Source organism: Ylistrum balloti, unplaced genomic scaffold, assembly GCF_031769215.1.
Source record: "Ylistrum balloti isolate Yb309-2 unplaced genomic scaffold, AGI_CSIRO_Ybal_v1 Utg370024, whole genome shotgun sequence".
Classification (NCBI taxonomy): domain Eukaryota; kingdom Metazoa; phylum Mollusca; class Bivalvia; order Pectinida; family Pectinidae; genus Ylistrum; species Ylistrum balloti.
In genome coordinates, this window is record NW_026782090.1 from 1136833 (window position 1) to 1155503 (window position 18671).

Sequence of the window (18671 nt, forward strand, 5' to 3'; positions counted from 1 at the left end):
AAGTTGGAGGAAAAGAACTTAAGCAACTAAAATGTATTTAGCGCTGCACCGAACAAAGGATGTGCTCTGTTTGTAACCTGGGTTATACTTATTCTAAATACACAAAACCAGACTTTGATTGAAATTGAAATATGCCATTTATTAAAATAACAAATGATGACAGAAAATATGACTATTACAATTTCCATAAACAGTACAGTAATCAACTGTACTTAATGTTATCCAATCAGAGATATCCTAAAAAGCATACCCAGGACTACAAAGATGGGGATCAAATTACGCCATCATATAACCATGCAATTCCATTAATGTTTGAATAAATTGCTCGCTATATCCCCGTCCACATATAATGTATATCAGGTGGAATTAGCATTGATGTTAAAGAATGTAAACATTAAGAGGTAAGAGATGATATGTTGATAAACAGCATGTACATGTCATATGACATGCTCAATAACATCTAATTTTCTAAAAAAAAATCCTTGGTGTAGCACCGGGTATATATACAAAACAATTACAACTGCCTAATAGTAGGTCTCCTGTTGATAAACAGCATGTACATGTCATATGACATGCTCAATAACATCTAATTTTCTAAAAAAAAAAATCCTTGGTGTAGCACCGGGTATATAAACAAAACAATTACAACTGCCTAATAGTAGGTCTCCTGTTGATAAACAGCATGTACATGTCATATGACATGCTCAATAACATCTAATTTTCTAAAAAAAATTCCTTGGTGTAGCACTGGGTACATATACAAAACAATTACAACTGCCTAATAGTAGGTCTCCTGATTGATGCTAAAATTTAAACAGAATTGACACAGTCTAAAAATATAGTACAATAGTTAAGGTATAGCAATCCCACCCATAAATGTCGAACGTGCTATGTAAACAATAGACACTTTACCTTATATTCTTTATCTGTTTATTCTGTTTTTATCTTTCTGCAGCTTTTTCTGATGCGTCCTTATACAGATCTCTTCTCAGAAACATGGATAACCTTTATGAAAAACAAAAATGGGTGGGGGTACAAATTGTATGTTATGTATGGTAATGGTGGGAACACATTAAAAACACAGGTACTTGTGGACTCAATTCCAATCGCACCTAAAAATAACAAACAACACAATGTTTTTTTTTAAATCGAGTCTACAAGTATCGTCTCCAAATCGGTTAGGACTGTTATGCATTTTTTAGTTACCATTTTGTCATGCCGTTTCACATGAACTTCACACCCAGATGCTTTTATTTGCCGTAACATATCATGCTTCCAGAAAGAATAAAACAATTGTTATTTACACACACTGACATAAAATATTATGAGTATATATTTCATTGACAAATTTGTGTATTTTTTCTTAATACATATTTATACATGGTGAACATCCTCCAAGATATGATAAATTAACCTATTGACCCAACCTCGGATGCCAATGTTTTGTTGACAATGAATAAAAGATCACACTTTCATGAAATTTTGGGATATGAAAGTCCAAACAAGCATGTCTTACATTGAAAAAAATGATGATTTTTAAGTTATCACTTTTGAGGCCTCATTTAGTATTTTATTTAACAAGCAAAAAATCAACTTTAATTTATATCCTTTGTGTTATAAAAAAAGAAGTTTATCAAGAAATACGAGGATATATATGAGGTAATAGGATTATACAATAAAAACTTGCATCTAACCCTTTAGATAAGATGCACATATAAACACAGATATCCACCACTTTTGCACCATAAATTTATTTATTTATTATTTTTTTTTTTTTCATTATTTTCAACAAAACATAATTCCAGTCCAAATGATGATTTTATCTAATACATGTGTACTTCGGGGTCACTGTAAGCTAACTCAAGGGTCTGTATGATTTAGTGATATATGTGCAGTCACGTGCAAATGTTCGATACAGATGTCGGTCATTTCAGGTGAGCGAATTTGAAGTCGGACCGATTGATAAATTTTTAAGAAAAATATTTGTGTTTCATCGACCATTTTTTAAAATAGATTTTATAATATGAATACATTTTAGTTCATATAAGTATTTTTTTGATGGAAAATCATCGACATAGCGTAGCTACCGCGAAATGATTCTTAAGGGGTTTAAAACTAATGCGCCAATGATACCTTTGATAACAAACATGGAATCTACATCCTGGCGGAGTCTAGGAAGAGTGGTTTTTGGCTGTACCAGTTAAACGTTGTTAAACGAGCAACCATATGATATTTTTACCGAAACTTGTAAGATTTGTACTGTGTTTCTATTAGCCTTTCAACGGTTCTCTCGATGTCTTCATCGTACAACATAGCTGTTCGAGAAGGCTAGCAGACGACTTTGACTGCTGTCAGAAAAAGTGCTAACTTAAAGAAATACCTTAAATTAGAATTGAAATGTAAGGTAATTTAATTCACTTTTATGTCACTGAAACTTAAATGTCAGCTCATAAAATACTCACAAGTTCTGATGTTCTGATTATAAAACAAAAATCATATCATTCTAAACAAGTGCGTCGCCATCTTGAATGAAAAGACATATATTATCGACTACTTTTACCTTTTTCCACAAAGTTGCATATGGTGTATATACAAAATAGATCGCGGGTCTATTAAAAATTTGCAAAGGTGTTCGACGCTCCACAGAGGCATGCTTATTTTATTTCATTTGTAGATATGTTTAATCTTTGACATTACCAACACTACATCCGAAATATCGTGTTATGTTTTAGGTCTATAAAACATTGCCTTGGGTACCGCTGCTCCGGCATCTAAATGATACAATACAAATAACATTTCAGCTTTTCGCCCAAACAAAAAATATGTTTGATAACTAAAAATATTTTGTTAAATTTATGAACAAGAAACAATCAAAGAACATGAATACGTGATAACAATAATCATTTAAGTATTTAATGAATAAAGGTTTCCCGGTGACTAATATGTTCAATTGAGTAACATTTTGGTAATCAGATTGTTTCATTTCAATTGTCACATTATAATCCGGCTGTTATTCAATGAATCCCCACCTGTAATATTTGTGTATAAACATTTCACTATTGTAAAACATTTTTATTGGCTGCACCAGTCAGAAATCGATTGTGATGTCAAAACATGAACAATGACGACACGTCATGAACTGAAAATGGCGCAAAAAAAAAGGGGGGGGGGGCTGCTTCCGTCCGAATTTGTCCACCTCATTGTAACTTTAAAACCTGTCATGACTTACCTTTTTTATGTGTGTGATATAAAATCACGTGAGATTTGTTTCCGGCATTGCCCATAATCGACTCGTAATCAACTCTCATACGAAATGAACACCCGTTTTAAAATTGTATATATTTTCCGTGATAGCCATCAGATGGACAAGGCTGATAGTGTTACGATGTAGTTACAAAAACTACGTTTTAGGACCAGAATAGCATTTAATGTCTCTATATTTCAGGGATACACTGACTTTAATCAATGACTGTATACAAATTTACGTTTCAAATCTGAGTCGTTAGTGCATTAAAATATTATTACAAACAAGCACCTGCATCAATAGTAAATATGTCGTACATTTACAAGTGCAGCAGCAAGCTGGGACAAAAAACTGTGATGTTATAGAAACGGAAAGTTATCTTTACAACGCATGTCCGTTCTCCAAGTCCTGTTTCGAAGGTGTATATAGAATTACTTACATAAAAAATGTCCGAGACACCGATCTTTACAAAACTAGTCTATTTTTCCAAGTAACGGAATAAAGACATTGTGTCCAAGATATTGTTTTTACCGTATTTCACGAATCTGTGATAGCCTTGTCTCATGAGGAAAACCAGTTTGTTTTCCTTCTGTACAAACTTTTCTAAAAGACAGAAAAGTCTGTTGTAAAAAACTTCCTTTCCTTTTTCATTCTTTCCTTTGTATAGTTTTTTCTGACTTCCATATTCTTGTCCTCTAAGTGTACACGTCGTATTTACGTTTGTCATCACTGTCGTGTTTATAGCAAAATGTGTTAGAATGGAGAAGGCATTAATAAGTTTTGATAACTGATGCCTAATCCGATTGTGAGAGAATTGAATATGTTTGAATCGGATCGAATTCAATCGACACTATTTTTCAGTACATAAATATATTTGATACATTTTGTTGTTTGCATTTAACGTTTAGATTGAAACATTGAATGATTTGATGATCCAGAATTCCAAACATTAAACAAAATTTAATCGTCAGGAATGTAGCTGACTACGGATCGTTTGATATGTCATCGTCCTTATTATCTTATAAGAAGTTTTGTTTGTTTTTTTTTTTTTTTTTTAATTTTGTTTTCCTTGCTGGAATCTGACGCAAGTATTGTTTGGTTGACACTGTAGACTAAATTTTGGGGAAAAAAGAGGCGAATCGATATGAAAAATAAACATATTTAATGAATAAATAATCAACATAGATACCAGATGCCCGTAGTAAAAGCCACGTAGTTGAAATTTACAAATCCAGACTTGGTTATCAGCAAAAACACTTTCCTTCCTTATTTTTAAACCATCATTTCTAGATTATCATTGACATCAAAGTAATACATGTACATATAATAGTAGCATAGAAATGTTCATTACATTTAATTGAAACTAAATTAAAAGTGCATGCGATCTACAAGTACCTGCATATTAAATAAGTCATCTCCAACCTTATTTCACATGATCAGGCAAATGCTGTCGATAATTTATTTGTAAATTGAAAACGATTTTTCCAATACGAAGTAAGGTACATGTATAATATACGAGTAAATAGTCGGAGAAATCTTCCGCCAAAAGGATTTTTTATCAGAAATAAATTACACATTGTACCTATATTGTTATGTATCTGAACTCACTGAGAGCCTGTAGATATAACTCTTATTTCCAGTTCCTTCTGGTTGGAGATCAGTTGTGAAAGATGTATTGTTCATGACGATTGTTTTTAAATTTATGGATTCAACATTCGACTTATTTGTAGAACTAATGTTTGCCTTAAAAAAATAGTAAAGGTTTTGTAAATAATCACTATTTGTGGAAATTACTGTATGGTTGAATTTGCCGCAAAAACGGGTTATCTTGCGCAGCGCACTGTACCCATTATCGCGATTTTAAAAATCTGTGTATAAATCAAAGATAGTTCCGATCAATATGTTTTTTTCTTTAAAAAAGTGTTATCAATGCAAAGGAGAATGTTTAATTTTTTTAGTGAAATATTTTTATGTTGATACTATATGTTTATAATTGATAATCGTAAGTAGTTTTCTTACATTAGTTGGTGCATGGTAAGGTTTTGAGACAAAATGTCTGCTAATGAAGGATTTCAATTAAGTTACAACTTCACTAATGTTATATTTAACATGCTTTGTATAGTATTTAAAGTATCATTTGAAATGAAGTAATTAAATCACTCACAGAAGTTAAGATTTTCACAAAAAATAAATAAATAAATAAGAAGCTAACATGGTTTGTTATTGTTTTATATATATAACCTATTGTGACTAGATTCGAATTTATTTATCTAGATCGTAGATGCAAGTGTCGTCATTTTTGTCTTTGCGCGTGCATTGTGGCAGCAGAAAAATCTTGATAATGGGTACGTGACGATAATGGATCCACAACGTCGACTATTTCGGATTGATCCGTGAAGAAACTGTACTGTATTGTTACTGGTTCTCTCTGAAGTATTTACTTGTATCTCTAATGTCGTTTGAAGGAATTCATTTTGAAAACATACAAAGGGAACAATACTTATACAATGCATAAACGTTACAGAAAAAAAAATTCAGAGGATGAAAAATTTATATAAAGATTGAACACGCATACACCTTAAAGAATAAGCTACAGACAGAAAAATAATGTCTTTAATAATTACGTGTACTTGAAATATTACCAAGTGTTTATAAAGCGTTTATAAAATATGTGACATAGCAGCATAATCTCAACACAACAGGATGATTCGTGTGATATACAACAAATCTACAGCCTGCAGTAATCGCTCTAACACATCTAAAGCTGCAATTTTATCAACTAATCCCCGGCAGTCGTAGCATGAACAACTTTATGACATTAATCAAAACAATTCTGACCATAATTATTTTTAAAATTGAAAAGTATTTACATTCTTTTTTTAAATTAAGGGTTTAAGGGTACAGAAAGGATAACTCATTGCCAAGAACCACCGAACAATCTGGTAAGTTTTAGATAATGATAAGTTTTATCTTTTAAACCACAGGGTTTTTTTATCATATTTTAAATAACTAATATCACTATTGTTTTCATCTGCTGTTAAATCTATGTATTTTAATATCCTTCCATTGAACTTATCCACTCTAAAATGCTACAGTCACATTGTATATTGTATAAGAACATGAAACATTGTGACATTCTGTCGGTAGGACGGAACAATGAATAGTCTGTGTTATAAATTTTCAACTTTGTTTTTCCTGAAGCAGGCATACCAGCAACTAGAAATGATATAAAAAAATAAATGAGTTGTACATAAACAACAAGGCAAAGGATATATAATATCAATGTTAATGATAGTGCTCATTTTTAAAAAATGTGTGACGTAGATTTTTTCAACAAAAAAAGTGAAAAAATGATATTGAAATAAATCAATAAGAAATCATACCGAGATAAACAAATAAAAAAAGGTGTATATGATAACCTTTTCATTATTATTTTAAGAAATTTTATTAAGTTGTATCTTTTTTAAGTCTATTAAGTGTAAATTCACCCTTTTTCCTCAAACTCTTCTATTTCCTCAGGTCGGAGGTTGCGTCGTTCATATCTAGGTGTGGGTAATGTCCGGTCGGCCTGGGCACGCTGTAGAGCATTAAGCCACATCCTGAAGCAAAAATGTTCATTAGGTTCTCGTCCAAATTTCTGCGTGTACTAGCAACATATATCTTAAAACAGACCAAGAAAAGTATTCTTCGCTATACACAAATCTTTTCAGTTGAATTCATGTTTCATTCCATCACACAACGATATACCACGCACAGGTCGGTTCATCCGACACAGTTGTTATTGAAATCGTACTGAAATATCAGTTGTGCGTTATAGTTACTTTGGATTGGACCACTTAGCCTCAATATTAATATCGCCGGCTATATTTTATCGTCTTTACCATAATGTCATTGATTAGGAAACAGTTTTGAATTCGATCCTGTTTTACACAGTTTTTCTATTGTCAAGAAAATGGAAGACCCTGATCACTGCGATGTGCATGATATTTTTCTCTGATTTCCAGGCGTATTCCTGCAAAATAATCTTTAGTTGATGTCTCCAGACTTCTCATATTAAGAAACCCCCCTTTTATTAGAAAGCATTCTACTCTTACATTGTATAAGGATACACAAGTCAACAGCACATTTTAATACAAATTTAGTGTTAAATACAGTAAAGCCAAACAATGAATAGATGAATAGAGCTGTTCCATCGGTCTAGGATTCGTCAGTGATGCACAGGGCCTAAAGTATAAAGCATAGGAGGTGACTGAAGAAAATCTAGAGCAAAGTCACCGTCAGAAAATTCAGTATCTGGCTGGGGAAGCCCTTGCCCCTCAACTGAATAAATTTCTTAATGTTCATCGGCTGCACTGATAATGACATTATTGTATATATGCTGGTGATATATATGGTTGGAGGATATACTTCAGTCAAAAGTAACTTTTGAAAAAGTACTTTAAAATTGTAGCATACGTGTATTTTGTGTATCTATGGTTACAAAGTCACTGATTTTACCTGAAAAGTTCCAGATTTTAAAGCTGATGTGTTTCGCTTTTCTTTTCAAAATAAGATTTTTTTATGTCATACAAACACGTGCATCGTGTAATTGTCATAATTGCTGTATATTTACTTTTACTTTGTCGTTGAAAAAAAACACTGTAGTTTTGGATTGGAAATGATATCTGAAAAACGATATTAGATCTGAGATAAAAGATATTCTGATCATCAAGATATATATTTGCCTGGAACTCTTCTGGAATAAATGTAAATGTTTAAAATACACGTGTCTTAAGAGTTCAAGAAATGCATTTCAAAACATATGATATGTGTTGATTTGATTACATAGAATTACTTACCTCTTATTCCTGGTGACCAATGTTACAGGTATCCGCTCTAGCTTGTTGTTAATTATTGAATAAGATTGCATTCCATAGTAACAGGTGTTTTATGATTTGATAACAATTTTTATTATTTGAAAAGAATAGAGCTTACCTATTCATTTCATATTTCAGGTAAATACAAATTTAATCATGATTTATCACCATATTGCTGATTATCTAAATTGATCCAGTACTGCTTGAAACAATTGTTAAAGAATTTCACATCTGACACCCCTCAAAATTCATTAATAATTTTAACCGGTTCCTTTTTGGACAACAGAAATATAAAAGAATATGGTTCGGCAAATCGTTGGTAATTCATCTTAATGCTTGAACTATTCAATCATCAAGTTTCTTGACATGTACCAACATCAGGGAGACTACATTAGCCCCCTATTTTCCGAGTAGACGAGCTAGAAATGAAAGATGTGGAAACCATACTTACTTGAAACTGTCGCCATCATGTGCACAGAATTTCAATGAGCGCTCTCCTGTGAGAATGATTTCTATCAGAAACTCGGTGTCTACGTTATTCGGTGGCAGAAGATGGCGACACTGTAACAATTTCCAATGCAACAATAAACATAAAGTATAACAAATACTGAAACCAGATTAGTCATATAAATATCAAACGTTATGGTAGTTTAGCATACTACACCTACGAGGATCCCTATAAACGACAACCTTAACACTTTAACTCTTCCTTTATTTGCATCCTGCATACATTTTTTATGCGCTTTGTGTTTTAGTTTGATATCCGTTTCCTTGCATGTTTAATGACGTGCGGTAAGCTTTGCCCTATTACCTTGTATTTTTTTAGAGGTAATTTGCTCATAATTTCCATGGAGTCTAAGTTTTAATTAAGATTCTGTTTGTATGACAGACATTTCTTTGTTGTTGTTTCAGGATGAAGATAGTAAAAAAGACAAAGGCAAGATATTTATAATCATATTGGTAGAGTCAAATAATGCTGTTTTGTCCCCTAAGACTTGTCAGTGATGCTAAGAGCCTGAAGTTTAAAGCCTTAGAGGAAACTGAGGAAAATTAAGTGTATACTCAACAAACAAGAAACGCACAAAGTGTTTGTGCGTGTCCCTCCACTTCTCAGACGTAATAATCTAATTTTCGAGCGCACGATCCCAGAGTCTGTCGTGATTTTCTGTGGAATGGACCCCATGTAGCCCCGACATATCTCCTACTGAACATTTGTGGGCTGAGCTGGACTGACGTATCATAAAACGCCAAAAACCCAAATAACCACGCCCAGTTCATTGCAGCTTTAACACAATAATTGAACAACTTCCCTTAAGGCGAATTAATGCTCTCATGAATTCAATGCCTAGGAAAATCCGTGTAGGGATTCGTGCAAGAGGTGACCACACCAGGTAAAGAAGTGTCTTTTTTGGCAATTATCCCACTTTGAGTAACTGCTTACGACACGGGTGACGTCACACAGACTTTTCTTCTACATTATTGTAAAGAGTAGACTTTTCCCTTCACATTGAAACAAAATTTTGTACAACTTTCCCTAATTATCAAAGGCTATTGATTGTATAATCTTATTGTGCGTTCCTTATTTTTGTTGAGTATGTATCCCGAACCTTTTATTTCTATTAAAATATTTAAATGAAAATGTGAGGGGCACTGCCGAAACAAGGAATACCCCACTCGACAAGACCATTATGACGTCACAATGCAGTGGGACTCAATGCAAGTATTGTATCATTAATACATTGGCAATCTAGTAGAACATAATGTACAGGTATTGTATAATAGTATTGGACACTTACCTTTTTTCCTGTGCGAATAGTCATACAGTCGTTTTTTATATTAAATGTTTTCTGTGGACGTGGCGATTGTTTCCCTTTGTAATATTTCAAGCTACCGCCTAAACATACCACCAACCAACTTTTCTTCCATTTTCGAAAGAATGTCTCTAGAAAACAACAAGAAAAAAACTAAGTAAAAATAAGTGGAATACTATAAACGATAATTTTTATTGAAAACAGTCAAGTCCTAAGTTATGAGATTCGTTGTTTCCGTACACAAATGTATTTCGTATGATTGATGCATTTTGGTTGTTTTCGGTTGAAAAACTTCAAAATTAGTATCGTAACAGACATATACAAAGAAATGAGAACGAAATGTCGAAGCACTATTGTGGTGACAACAAAAGCGTTCATTGCAGATACCTCTATAGCTGAAATATATATATATAACACAGAAGTGACAATGTAGAGCAGAAAATGTCAAGGAATCTTTACAATAAGTTTTGTTTGTATTGGAAACTAGTGTCACCTTAATTATCGAAATAGTATTGTGCCTTAAGAAATAGTATTGTGCCTTAAGAAATAGTATTGCTTAAGGTACCCTGTAATTACATTCTCGTCTGTCATTCAAATAACTTTTTTACAATTTTCACGTCTATCTTGTCAGCAAGAGATCCATTGTCTAAATATGGCAATATATACTTCGTTCTGTATTATTGATTCAAAGTTTGAGCCATGAAATAGAAAGTAAATATCACATTTTATCTGACAATACCGTTTGGAAAGTAGCATGACATTATTCTATTTCATGAAGTTTACAAATCATGTAACACGGGAGACGGGTGGTGTTGTATACGTGTTAGTATGATAATCGAATATTTTTATATCCCAGATCAAAGATATCGTGAGGCCAACTTTTAATTCATGGCTTTACCTACATATAAGTCTTATGATTTAAAAGCATTGTTAGCTTCCGTAAAACCATGAAAATTTGCAGACAAACATATATCTTAAAAAGGAACTTTTTACGACATCTTTTTTATTTAATTTATTTTGGTTAAAATTGGTCTTACAATAGCCAAGAAATAAACACTAAACAATATTGGTATAATGTTGTAAAACGATCTAGTTTGCCTTAGGTGAACAAGTTCATTGAAATCCAACCTCAGCTGAATATACCCATATGTGACATAATTACACTGTAAGGATAGAAATATCCTTTAATTCGTGTAAATCGGGTTTGTCATATTTCGGGTCATGGCATGTGTGATTGTTACATGACTTCATTCTATATGTTACATATAGTAATTGGCTAGTAACAAATCGCGAAATAAAATGCGATCGATTGTGGAAGTTATATATATATATGTTATATTTGAGCAACAAAACAGTTCATATGAATTCAAACGTGTGAGAATAGATGTATTGAAATACAAAATACACATATGAACAACTGTTTAAATCTGTAAAGAACCTTTGAAATACTTCGTCATATATTCCGTAGAAAAATTAGTTTACAAAATTTAACAGGAGGATGGACATCTGAAGTTAGCTCAGGGTTAGGGATACTAATATCATATTCTATGTATCATATGATCCACGTGATAATAGGATAAGTATACACAGACATATTATCCACGTGACACAAAGATAAGTATACATACACAGACATATGATCCACGTGACACAAAGACAAATATACATACACAGACATATGATCCACGTGACACAAAGATAAATATACATACACAGACACATGGTCCACGTGGCACAAAGATAAATATACATACACAGACATATTATCCACGTGACACAAAGACAAATATTCATACACAGATATGTGATCCACGTGACACAAAGACAAATATACATACACAGACATATGATCCACGTGATACAAAGACAAATATACATACGCAGACATATGATCCACGTGACACCAAGATAAGTATACATACACAGACATATGGTCCACGTGACACAAAAACAAATATACGTACACAGACATATGGTCCTCATAACACAAAGACAAATATACATACACAGACATATGATCCACGTGACACAAAGATAAATATACATACGCAGACATATGATCCACGTGACACAAAGACAAATATACATACACAGATATATGATCCACGTGACATCAAGATAAGTATACATACACAGACATATGGTCCACGTGACACAAAAATAAATATACATACACAGACATATGATCCACGTGACACCAAGATAAGTATACATACACAGACATATGGTCCACGTGACACAAAGACAAATATACATACACAGACATATGGTCCACGTGACACAAAGATAAATATACATGCACATCCACGAGACACCAAGACAAATGTACATACACAGACATATGATCCACGTGACACAAAGACAAATATACATACACAGACATATGATCCACGTGACAACAAGACAAATATACATACACAGACATACGATCCATGTGACACAAAGATAAATATGTACATATATGTGCATATATATATACAATGTTATTATTAAGATATCCAGATAATTGAGAAACAAATAATATAGTCATTACAATAAAATACTACGATTAAATTATTGATATAATAACAAGGTAAATATGTGTGTACAAAAAAGGACCGAAGAAAAGTATGGTGAAGGTGTCGATGTCTTTAGTTTTTATTTATAATAGAAAACATTGTTGTTGTCTAATCACGCTTGTTTAAGTGACACTGCGTAAGTAATAACGAACCAATCTGTTATACTACAGCATTCTAGCAAAGTAGTCTTTAGTAGATTTATTTGAGACGCATTTTTTCATTTTCAGTATTTCAAAAATGAAATAGATTGTCTGCATTCATGTGTATTTCGTCAATATGTAGTCCATTGTCTAGATTTAACAAAAGATATAAAAAGTTTCATGTTATAGCTAGGCACTAAGTTGGTTTGGCTCCAATATATATCTAAATATCTTCAGCCTTGGAAAGTTGAATTGATTTTTGTCGTGAAATCGTGGTTGAATATACAAATAAATTCTTCATTCAAAAACTACAGATAATTTAGAACTTGAGATCAGATAATGGTGGCTAACATATAATTCAGATATCAGTTTAGGTGACGAGTATGAAGTAAAATGATACGTCTATATGTTTAATGAAAAGTGGTTAGGTACATGGGGATTATCGATTACAATTGCTTATTTTCAGACCATTGATCTCGTTATGTTAACTTTTTATATGTGTGCTATATAAATAGAAAAGTCGACGGTAAGAAAAGCATAGTTAGCTGAGAAACACACAATATATATTGTATCTGTTGTCATTGAAAAAAATTCTATCAACAGTTTAACTTGTAACAAGGTCAGTCTCAAATATTTTATGTATAAAGTATAACATCATTAAAAAAGAACATTTAATCTATCTAAAATAATGTTTTCCAAATTTATGATTTATATTTGTGAACTTTAAATGCATTTTTATAACAAAAAAAGCCTAACAATGATATAGTATGTGATATAGATTATGCATCAAGATTTTATTGATAGTAAAGTCATATAACGTACGTAAATAACTCTAGATTTAATCAAAATTGAAATTTGAAAAACCCAGCCAGGTCTTGAATACTACTGAAGGTTTGGTAAGTTAGTTATACAAACTCCACGAACAATTAACAGGCAGGGACATTCTGGAGAGTTATAGAGTCGGGGTGATGGTGAAGCAACATAAGGCCCTTCATTCATAAATCCATTTATCTACCTTGTTTATTGCATGACTTTCATAGTGTAACAATAAGGTTTTTGCGGAGTTTTTTCAGCTTATCACTTATGTATCTTTTATACAATCTGCAATACAGAGACTTATTTGAGTGCGGAAATCTCCTTAATCAATATAGTGATAATGGAAACCTATTTAGTAGAATAAATCCGAAACAGAAGATGCTTACTCTTCCGGAACACTTCGTATTATCATCCTTGAACTTAGTCACCGTCTAAAGTTTTCTTTTATAATTATATTGACATGTTGGTATTTTCTAGTTGCTTTCTGTAACGATTGTGGTTAGCATAGGGAAAGGACTGTTATATTTGTATTAGCACATTTCCGTCAATTCTAAATTACCAGAAACTGACTTACTGCAATACAGTGAGATGATTTACAAAATATGGATTGAGTCATAGAGCACTTTAATATTCAATATGTGAAAGCAATATAAACCAAGGGTTGGTTCACTCACTATTGTCAGTTGTAATTACAAATATTGAACTCGGAATACTTCATGTATTTATGATTAATGTATATACGTCATTAAAACTACATGTGTAAAAGGACCTTTTATGAAAAGTGTACAATAGTCTCATCTAGGGACGTGGTATAACAATGGATTTTAGTTCAAACATAAACTGTGGATGTCTGATGATATGATCAATATCTCTACACAACTGAACAGCAGACTATGGACCGTTCGATGTTAGAATCATATGCTCTTCTCCTAGGACATTCGAGTCGTCAATGTATCTGTTTAAGTATGTATAATTTTAGAATTACGTAGATTTATAGAATATCAAATCAAGAGTTTGGTTAATCATTAATCAAATAAAATACATTTTTGTCTATACTTTATCATTTGCCTGTTGATTTCGTTGCTGTTTACCTTCTTCTCATTTGGAAACCTGGCATTTCTTACTTTAACTTAACAATATTTTCATGGTGGGCGCCGTGCGATGGAGCAAAAGACGCTTACTCTATCGGTACACTCCTATTCTCCCGATATTTTTTCTGAAATCATTTCTTTTTTCCCATATCTTCATTGAACTTTACTTTGGATGATAAATCTGTTCACATGTTGGTATTTAAGGCTGACAGTACTAAAATTCTGTAATTTGTCTTCGTCCGATAAAAAAGGACATCAAACAGTTTTATTTTTCAGTACATTAAAAACTCTGAAAATTGCCTTAGAAAATGGCGTTGAAGATGTTGAAAAACATTACCCATTAATAAAACTGGACAAATCACGGTTCGAATTTAGCCAAAAACAATGTTTCGTTACGACATAGCTATATATAGAATAACAACTCATGAACAGTTTGTTTCATGACATATCAACTTGTCTTCATGTAAGTTGTTTTTTGCACTTTGATTAAATATTTTGTTACTTCCTTGTAAATCAGTTGTCTATATGAACAATTATTGCATTTATTTACAAATGAATACATGTAAACAGTGTGTAAATAGTGTACAAAAGTACATACAAATAAATCCTTAAAGACACATTATATAATTAAATGGGAATTAAAAAAACATACCTTATTGTGTGCTGAACGTATTGATTTATTCTCCATTACATTTCCAATAGACACCATGTACGTTGGAATTTTGATTTAAACATTCTATTGTATCATAACATGATTTATCTATTGTACATATTTTACAAAATGAACACGTTTTGTGTATATAGTGTTTAGTAACAATAAACTGATATAGAACGGAACACAAAATTTATGCTATATAAACAAATGGTTTGTATTGTGGTATCACTTTATCGAAATTATTAAATCAACTGTCACGTGACATTATTGCGATTAAACCAGCTTGTTTCAATTAATCATTCTCTCTCGTTACCCTTAAAAATAAATTGTCACAAAATCTATTGAATACAAAGACATTAAAATGATATGCTTACTCTGCCGATATATCCATCCCTGCTTTAATATCACAACATCGTTATCGTCCAAGGAAAGACCCATTCTGTCATTTTTCAACGAAGTTAAATATTATCCAACCACGCGACACTGCACACCTCCGTTTGGCTACCTCGTACACATTCTAAAGTAGTTTCTATTTCAATAAGATTATGCTCTTGTTTAAAAACTTCCACTAATTCGTACTGACCTATAACACGAGAGTCCATATGTCTGTAGCGGTACATATACATTTCAACTGTATTCTGTGTTCAATACACATACACACACCATACTTATCGCATGGGCTAACCTGATACTGGTGTTTATGAATACAACACAGAAACAATTGATACAATGATGTGGATTAGCCCGTTAAAACTAATGAACCAGTTGTTAGCGTCATTCCTGTTGGTTAGCTTTCCACGTTCAAACTTTAGAACGTTATCAATGAAAGTCCGACTTAAATGTTTCAAACAGCTAATGTTAGTTTTGTAACTTAAGTATATATATGATAGTATGGGATACAAGATATTTGTAAAGACAAACAACACTAACAATTAAAATGTCGTGAACATATTGTGTTACTGTTAAGGTTGGAAATCATTATTATACCTACAGTTAAGCCGGTATTCTATTACACCTTGGTTATAATACTGATCATAGGTATAGGTAAGTAAAAGTAGATGTATGTATACAAAAGAATAGTAAGTATTAAAGGGACAAACACCTTACAATAATATTTATGAGAGATAGATTTACATAATATACCGGGTTTATATAGACTTATTTACTTGTGCGGTAATGATCTTTAACATACATAGGTACCATGTAAGTTTGTATGCTGGTTTAATTGCCCCCATGGACCATAGGGGTCATTTTAGGCTAGACAGCCTTGTAGTGCTATTTAAAACTGTTGACTACCTTTATGCATAATGATTCTGATTCCGGAGTTACTGCCCTTTGTTGTCACTTTGTCGGTGCGGTTTAGCGATAAGTATGAATAATAAAGGGGAGGTCATCCGCACGCTATCCGAGGCATTCGGGTTTAGTGTGTTTTCCAATATCATCACCATGAAATTTATATTACGCTTTTATGAAAAGAAAAACCAGTCCGAGTTAGGATCATTGCACCACACACTTCGGATCTTCACCTGAGGTTGCTAAGTACAAAACCTTACCGAATGAGCTGTGCAATAATTCACAGCTTGTATACTGTAGTTTCCTTAATACAAATTAATGTATTTAAAAAATAATGCAAAATTATTGATATTTCAGCGCGATTTCATGCTATGGAGGGTTATATTACAAAGCATCACCAAAACGGTTTTAAATGTATAGAGAAGTTGTCGTTCGCATATGTTGAACACAAAAATACTTGATTTTTTGAGCCGCGCTTTTTTATTTTTTCTTTGTGTAAAATTTTGTTTCATAGGGGTTAAGACTATCAGATGGGATAACACTAGTGATTGCAGAATCGGCGACTTCTTTATGTACCTTAGGAAAAACCAAGCTGCTAGGCGACGCACTTCACGTGTGGAGCATTGAATGTATAGTTTTAATCTATAATGGAACATAAAACAGATATACATATGTAATAATACAATATATTGTATACATGTATAGTTTTTTCGTCTCCTCGCCGTTCGTTCAATTTTGGTATTACAGGTGCAAACTGGGATTTGTTTGTTAAAGAAAACACCTTGATAGTTTGCTGACGTAGCCGTACTTTGTATTTGGACCAGTTATATGACAATATTTTGCTGACGTAGCTGTACTTTGTATTTGGACTAGCTATATGACATTATTTTGGTGTTGTTGCTGTATTTGGACCAGTTATATGACAATATTTTGCTGATGTAGCTGTATCTGGACCAGTTATATGACAATATTTTGCTGACGTAGCTGTATCTGGACCAGTCATATGACAATATTTTGCTGATGTAGCTGTATCTGGACCAGTTATATGACAATATTTTGCTGACGTAGCTGTACTTTGTATTTGGACCAGTTATATGACAATATTTTGCTGACGTAGCTGTACTTTGTATTTGGACTAGCTATATGACATTATTTTGGTGTTGTTGCTGTATTTGGACCAGTTATATGACAATATTTTGCTGACGTAGCTGTATCTGGACCAGTTATATGACAATATTTTGCTGATGTAGCTGTATCTGGACCAGTTATATGACAATATTTTGCTGACGTAGCTGTATCTGGACCAGTCATATGACAATATTTTGCTGATGTAGCCGCACTTTGTATTTGGACCAGTTATATGACAATATTTTGCTGACGTAGCTGTACTTTGTATTTGGACTAGCTATATGACATTATTTTGGTGTTGTTGCTGTATTTGGACCAGTTATATGACAATATTTTGCTGACGTAGCTGTATCTGGACCAGTTATATGACAATATTTTGCTGACGTAGCTGTACTTTGTATTTGGACCAGTTATATGACAATAATTTGTGTGTGATCAATTGCTGATGAAATTGAGACAGTTTAGTTCTACTCAAAATGAACAGGCGTCAGGGTTATTAATATTACCAGTCATTTTAATATTTTTCAGCAGCTAGACTTAACATCTACTAAAGGTTACATGTACATATTCATTTTACAAGTCACTCTGATGTCAATCATTCTTCTTGACCAGGACGGCAATGCGCGACAGAGATCTTACTGTGAGAGAAAAAGTACACCCATGTGATTGGGCAGGTCACTCATCACTTTTCACGTCCGTTCTGACAAACGAAGCACAGATGTCTAGGTGCACGTGAATGGCGTGTTGGTTACTAGTGCGCTACCGACCTGTCTGTTTACGGACGATATACCCAGCAAACAAATTTTCTAAGTTTATTCAGTTGTGAGTGTTAGATATTTTTATGTCACATTGTCACGAATGATCAACGTTTCCTATTGTTAATTATTCTGGGAAGTAATTAATAAACATGTAAATTGTACCTTGTATAACACCTGATATAACCAAGAGTGTTTCAAAATACATACACTGTATGTTCTGTTCAATTAGGCTGAAATTAAATTAAGGTGTTCCTGTATTTTTTAGCTCTATGGAGTTTGGTTTGGGCTACAGAAGGTGTTTTTGTTATGATAAACAAAATA

General features: G+C 32.7%; 1 protein-coding gene across 1 annotated transcript; it reads right to left on the reverse strand.

The window, feature by feature from the left end:
* Positions 1-6414: 6414 nt before the first annotated feature.
* On the reverse strand, positions 6415-15609 carry LOC132548666 (pleckstrin homology domain-containing family B member 2-like). Its single transcript, XM_060212544.1, has 5 exons — positions 15546-15609; positions 9897-10042; positions 8552-8661; positions 6733-6843; positions 6415-6460 (listed from the first exon to the last, which is right to left on the reverse strand). Exons 1-5 carry the CDS (start codon positions 15607-15609, stop codon positions 6415-6417), a joined length of 477 nt encoding a protein of 158 aa, XP_060068527.1.
* Positions 15610-18671: the final 3062 nt, after the last annotated feature.